Source organism: Siphateles boraxobius, unplaced genomic scaffold (genome assembly GCF_051911475.1).
Source record: "Siphateles boraxobius isolate OS27281-9 unplaced genomic scaffold, OSU_SipBor_1 6, whole genome shotgun sequence".
NCBI classification, from domain to species: Eukaryota; Metazoa; Chordata; class Actinopteri; order Cypriniformes; family Leuciscidae; genus Siphateles; species Siphateles boraxobius.
Genome location: NW_027509186.1, coordinates 28,248,128 through 28,255,240, shown reverse-complemented (window position 1 = coordinate 28,255,240; position 7,113 = coordinate 28,248,128). Strand labels below are relative to the sequence as shown.

Genomic DNA, 7,113 nt, shown 5'->3' with positions numbered 1-7,113 from the left:
AAACAGTAGACACATCAAGGCGTATTCTTCTAAGAACACTAAGCATGCTCAGATGCAAGAGCACACCTCTGAGCAGAGATTATGTCACCGGTGGTAGAATAGATTCTCTCTGATTATCACCTGAGAGTAGTTCACCGTGATAGCGAACGAGGTGCATTTGCAGATTCGTAGTGTTGCTGTATTTTATCTTTGCAAAGCAGTTCTTGCAGATTGCATAGTCTAGTGCCTTTCCGTCGACTGTCTCGTAAAACCCGAAGTGTCTCCACACTTTAGAGTGGAAATTAGCGGGTGGGTCTTTGATTAGTTTTTTATTGTTTTCCGCCATTCTTCTCGCTTCTCTTTTTTTCTGCAATTCTGTTGTTGTTAGTTAACTTATGTTCTTCACCGGCCGCTGTTTGCGCCACTTTACCCCTATTTACTCGAACAGCGCCCCCGCAAACAGAATGGTAGATATTGGGTAGTGACAGTGACACTGACAACGGGTAAATTAATCATTTTGTGTTGTAATAAAATATTGATATTGGGCGTTAGTGTATCGATTATTTATTGCGACAGAGAGCACAACAATATATTGTAATATCTATTTTTTTCCCACCCCTAATCATTACAGGTGTTTTATTTACCTGACTTGTGAGCATCACCAAGCTACAGCAGGCTACAGCCTACATGACACTTGTCACCTGTGGTTGGCCTGGCCGTGTGTCACTAAGAAAACAAAAGGCCAATCAGAAGAGAGGCTTATGAATGTTAAAGGTTGTATCAGTGATTTCTGGCCCCAAAATAAATGTCTAATCTTTCCTAACGATCCGCTAGCTGCCCGCCCCATAAGCATGCCGTCCAAAAACCGCGTCTCTGTAGGCAGCCAGGGGCGGGTGTTGCTCCGATTTCGCGTCCAGCCGTGCACGAGCGCAAAACCTCACAACACCCGCCCCTTTCAGTGATTGGTTGGAACACTGTTTATTTTGGTTTTGAGTGGTGGTTGTACCCATTTGTTTTTGTGTGCAGATCTCAGAGCCTACGCTGCCTACAGAGACGCGGTTTTTGGACGGCATGCTTATGGGGCGGGCAGCTAGCTGATCGTTAGGAAAGATTAGACATTTATTTTTGGGCCTGAAATCACTGATACAACCTTTAAGTAGACAGGCCCACATCGACCTGTTCTTGGCAGACCTCGTGAGAAAGGAGCTGTAAAACATGAAATGGTTTTTGGTACTTATACCACAAATATATATTCTTAAGGACATCAAAACCTAAAATAAAACTTCAGAAAGGGACCTATATGGGACAATATGGGACCTTTAAATTAAACCTACAAGGTTTAACTTCAGATTAACGTTATTGGACTATGTCAGTGATGATCAATATATTCACACATGTATCTATACACAGACATATATATATATATATATTATATTATAATTATATCATATATTGTGTGTGTGTGTGTGTGTGTGTGTGTGTGTGTGTGTGTGTGTGTGTGTGTGTGTGTGTGTGTGTGTGTGTGTGTGTGTGTGTGTGTAACAGGCAAGCTAGTAAGAGCTGTGCGTGTAAAATTTACTTCCCTGGCTTCTAGAGGATAAGACTGACACTAGACTAGCGTCCTTGTTAACACGCCTGCCTTCCATTCTGGACACCCTGTTTCGAATCCTGCTCGGAGTGGAAGTATTTCACAATATTTTTGTAAACAAAGTTTTTCTCGAGGGAACGCAAAAGCATTGATTAGTAATTTTTTCACCCATTTCATATTGTTTTTTCTTCACCACGTCCCTTTGGGGCTTCGTAGATTCTACATCTTATGTGTGCAGTTTCTCTTTGTAAATAAATAAATAAAATTGCCTTGTCTTGACATATTTTAATCTTACAATGAAATATTCAAAATGGTAACAGGTTATTTCTTGGCCTTCACAATTTTTTTTCACAATTTAAAACAAAAGGGAGATTTTAAGCAATTTTTTTTTTTGGCAGAAATTAGGAAAAATCATGTGGTAACACGTTTGCGTTGAAAATGTTCTACATTTTTAGTATATTTTTAATTTTCTTACAACAGGGAATTGTGCGAAGTAGTAAAAATCTTTCATAATTCCAGTACCTTGAGAGTGCATGTCATCACAGCGAGAGGGCTGATAGATATGCATGTGTGTGCAGAGTTTTTTTTTTTTTTTTACCTATCTTGGTTGGCTATAAAATACGTTATCGGTAGGAAAACTCAAGTTTAAACAGTTACTGATTGTTAATCAGCAACTAAATACAGGTGGAAGTTATTGCACCACACAACCATTGCGTGCAACAACATGGCTTTCCTCCCAAGCACGAGAGGGCGCAGTGCAGCTCTCGCTCTGCGTGTTGCTTACGGAAGTTTAAGGAAAGAAAACAACATTGGCTTTCGCTACCTGATAGAAGCAAAACCAGACAGCTGTTTAAGGGTAAGAAGACTTTTTACTCGTTTTTAATAATATGTTTAACGGTATATGGGTTTTGTGTTTAATTAAGACATGGCTGTCGCGTTTTATTTGTAAAATAAGGTGTAACGCTAGGCTATCCAGGTCATGTGCTAATACCTTATCGGCTGGATTTAGCAGCATTAGCTAGAGCACATCACTGTAAACAAATAAAATGCAAGAAAACCGGAACCAACTAGATAGACTATTAATGTTGATCTGTAGTTTAAAAATGCAAGTCGTGTTATGCATATGCTAGTAAAAAGCTAACATACTGTGTTTAATCAAATCGCAGCGTAAACGTCTTGACTCGCATCGTCATTCGCTTTGTGCACATTCTTCTAGCATTTATGTGTGATGTCCATGATCGAATCTTCCATCTATTTGTCTTTGTTATTTATTAATTGCATTTTACGTGTAATTTATGTGGTTTATCCAGTAGTATTCCCGTCTGGACACGGAAAGAAGAAAACGAGATGTCCGACAGCGAAGACAGTGATTTCTCCGATAATCAGAGTGCTGGGAGCAGCGAGGCTGAGGAGGCTGAGGAGGTGGAAGAGAATGAGGTGAGACAAACGGCTCCTCCTTCAACGTGTTTATCATAAAACAGCTGGCAGTCTATATGTACCAGAACCGTTCTTACCTCTGATCCTCAAATACATATATTAATAAATAAAAATACACATACACGCACACATAAGCGAGGGATGGCAGACTCTGGTGACATCATCCGAGCTTACTCCCTTGACGTGACAGCCTCACTTTCAATTAGGCTACTTCAGTAAACACAACTCCAGGACACCAAACCTCAAAAGTCTGAATATTATCCAATATAAATGTTATTTTTAATATGATGTCCAAAAACATTTTTTGTTCATCTTTCAAAGCGTGCCCTCATTTGTAAAACTTTGTAAAAAACTGTCCTCATTTGTATAAACGTTTTGCTATGCAGGAAAACACTTGATGTAACATTTTAAAATCTAAAAAGTTGTTAAATAACCACTATAGCCAGCAGAATAGTGACCACCAATCACTTGTATAAAATTGTAAAATCTATGTTTGTCCTTTTTTTTGTACTGAAGTATGTTGGAAAAGTTACAAAGTCTCGTGAAAAAACAAAACTTTCCTCCGGATTGCGAAAGAAATTAGAGAGTGAGTAAAGAGCGCTTCCTTTATAATCACTGAAGCTGTCAGTCAGTTCAGCGCTAACTCATTGAGTGTGTTTTAAAGGGGCATTCGGCAACTATTTCAGCTTTATAAAACCGATTAGAAATCATTTGGATGGTTTAAAGCTGTCCAGCATATTAACTTAGCAGCCTGTGCTTGGTTATTGGGAACAGCTTAGGGCTTGACAAATACTACTTTCCTGTAGAATAAAAAAGATAAAAGATAGAACATATGAGTCTTTAAATTTAGCTTTAGACTACTTTAAACTAAAAACTGCAACAAAAAAGGCTATAGCCAAAATAAAGTTTTGAGTCCATCAGCCATCAGTTTTTCTAATACACTTAAAAGGACCACAGTTAGTTAAGTGCACAGCAAAAAAAGAAAATACAAATAAAAATACTTAAGCATCAATATTTTGGTATTTTTTTTTTATTTTTTTTTTGCAAGAACCCTTGCAAAATTATTTTAAACCGATTAAGAAAGCCACCACTACTGGTCACATCTATGGTTAGATTGATTTGTTTAACGTTAGATCCAGTGAAGTCTGTCCCGCCACTGTTTCTAAGGATCTATATTGTCCCCCACCAATTTTTGTAACATTGAGGCACGCACGGATGTACCTAATATACAAATAAATAAAACATCTCCAGTTAACTAGCAAAGCATTCATTTAGTTCGCTATTAAATGAGAAATCTAGCGCTAAAATGTATTGCTGTTTTTTACTTGAGCTGAGCGCTCGTTGCCGCGGCGTTCAGTTGCATGGATACAGCGTTCTCTGTGGCTCGCGCGCTTCAATCTATCGCCGTTGTGGAGAGACTCTCTATTCATTCCGGCGAAATCACAAAATAAAAAGCACACAAACGTGTCCCTGCTTGATATACTGTAACCACTGATGAACACATTCAGTTTTGATGAGAGAAAAAAAACAATTTGAGTGCGGATTAGAACCCGCAACCTCTGACACGCTTGGCAAAGGATCTACTGCTAGACCATTTAAGAACTCAAACGTAGTTTGCGTATCGATGGATTTATTTACGGGTTGAACGGAGAGGCTGCACAGTTTGACAAGCGGACAGCGGCATGGTACACACATTACCGATTGTTTGCTAATGAATTGTCTTTTTCACACACCTTGTAGAATTGCCAGACCGGTGAAGCCATTTTTACCAGGGCATAAAAAAATCTCGCGAGTTTTGCGTCATCTGATCGGCTTTTCTTGATCGGCCTTTATAGAGACCGCCGATCACACATCCCAATTTATATATAAATTTATAAGGATATGTGCAGAACTTAGTAAACTTGCTATATATAAACTCATTCTGCTATTTGAGAGATATTGCGGAGATTCTCACTACTGGTAACTTAAATGCGCCTCTGATTGGACATTAGCCTATTTTTTGAAGAAAAATCCCTGTGATTGATTTGCTACAATACTCAACGCTGCACAATCATGTTGTAAATGGACACTTTGGCAGTGCCGTTGAACTCGAATGACATTAATATAATAACCAGATTGCTTTAATTTACTTTTCTGTTTTATTTAACAATACAAATTATGTTAGACATACATAGTATTTTAACTCTGTTAATCCTGCAATAAAAATATATTACTTGCATTGACCTGACCATCCAGCGAAGGTATGGTATCTGCCATACCCAATTGACGCCCCTGGTATGTATGTGTATGTGTGTATTTGTAGTCTTTTGTAATGTATAATGTTTGTAATCTTTATTCCAAGTCTATTTGCTTATTTTTTCCAACTCTTCCAAGTTTATTGGTAAATAGTCTTAGCCAGATGGCACTGCATAAAGTCTCGTCCATTTTGAGACTTGTTTTATCCAATAACTGCGAGTACGGATCTAGATTTGCTTGTACCATGATCAAAAGCACATCCCTCACATCACAATCTCCCTCACAATCAGGGCAGTATAACTGGCAGTGACAAAGCTGCAGAGGAGGAGGGAGAAGATTTGGAGGATGAGGAGGAATATGATGAAGAGGAAGAAGAGGATGAGGACCGGCCCAGGAAAAAACCTCGGCATGGTGGCTTCATCTTGGACGAAGCAGGTTCGAAAAACCCCTCAGCCAACATATGTTTCTTATATTAAAATAATATATAACATATTTGGCCTTTATTGCATACCTGAAAAGTATATGCATAAAGATGTATCTCTGTTTGACTAGATGTTGATGATGAGTATGATGATGAAGATCCATGGGAGGATGGTGCTGAAGACATTTTAGAAAAAGGTGTGACATTTTTATTAATTACTTCTACATGTTTTGCTGAAATGACTGAATTACTTGTATACATTTACTTGTTAGCTGATGCAATGATGTTTCCCGTATATATGCCTAGTATAAACTTGCAGATGGAGTTAAAATCTCTGTTGATATTGTGTTGCCAGTATGTGCTGTATGCTTTATATTATATCCATAGCTTAAAAAATGAAGAAATGGATGCATTTTAAGTGAAATAACAACAGACTGTACATTAAATGTTGTATAAACTGATGCCGGTAATTTGAATCTATTTCTTGCTCTCATTGATTCTTTATTTCTTGTGCATGCCTCCTTCAGTTAACGGTAAACCAACTCCAGATTTCTCTGTTTTTTTCTGTCTAATTGAATGATTAATTTCAAATCATTTTCACATTCGGTAAAATCCATTCCCATAATCTGCACCCTCTAACATCTGTTTGTGATGTTTAAAGCTGTTTGGCAAATGTTTAATTTGTTTACATTTCTAAACAAGGAGCATGGATGGCAAATACATTTTTTTGCATCATCAACATATTCAGTAAGGGTAAACTTAATAAAGGCGATCATTATAAAATACACCATTCATTAAACAGGGGACTGTATAGTGGGGACTGACTGAGTTCTGAAAGGGAACCATGTATGGTAATTTGCCTGAAAATGCTCCTTTGAACAAAAAAGAAAACCCAATTCCTTATTTTGATTGTATTCAACTGTGATTATTGTATTGCATAAGCTAACAGTGACATGACATCATTATCACGTAATTTCCATCTTTAAAAATATATCACATGTCTAAGCTTGCCCATCAGTGGTAATTTCCTTTTTTTTTATTTCTGTTTACCCTGTCCTGTTTATGCCCTTGCCTGAAATTGCTGTGTACACCTGACTTTGTATTATGGCTCATGTTCCTCCCTTCCTCCCTCAACACTGGATTTGATCAGAAGAGGCTGAAGGTATGTGCATAAATCTTCTAATGTGCATAGATATTCACTTTTATAATGCATCAACCATGTGTTCAATAGCTGTGTTTAGATGCACTGCTTTAGGTAAATCTGAATAAGTTGAGTCCATTGCAGATTCTGAATGTACACTACCATTCAAGCCACTGTGGTCAGTAAGATTTTAGCAATGATGCATTAAATTGATTTGAAAGTGACAGTAAATGCATTTATATTACAAAGATTCATATTTCAAATAAATGCTGTTCTTTTGAACTTTCTATTCACGAAAGAATCCTTAAAATA

General features: G+C 37.6%; 1 protein-coding gene across 2 annotated transcripts in view; it reads left to right on the top strand.

Moving 5' to 3' along the window:
- The first annotated feature begins 2,326 nt into the window (after nucleotides 1-2,326).
- The window catches only part of supt5h (SPT5 homolog, DSIF elongation factor subunit), a 28,454-nt gene continuing 23,667 nt past the window's right edge, over nucleotides 2,327-7,113 (top strand). The window contains exons 1-6 of one of the 2 annotated variants that reach the window (XM_077208606.1): nucleotides 2,327-2,423; nucleotides 2,878-3,004; nucleotides 5,530-5,674; nucleotides 5,792-5,857; nucleotides 6,603-6,608; nucleotides 6,811-6,822. In XM_077208606.1, the coding sequence (XP_077064721.1) occupies nucleotides 2,915-3,004; nucleotides 5,530-5,674; nucleotides 5,792-5,857; nucleotides 6,603-6,608; nucleotides 6,811-6,822 (319 nt within the window). In that variant the 5' untranslated portion in view covers nucleotides 2,327-2,423; nucleotides 2,878-2,914. Of the gene's footprint in view, nucleotides 2,424-2,877; nucleotides 3,005-5,529; nucleotides 5,675-5,791; nucleotides 5,860-6,602; nucleotides 6,609-6,810; nucleotides 6,823-7,113 lie in introns of those variants that run through there. The other variant, XM_077208605.1, reaches the window with a different exon arrangement.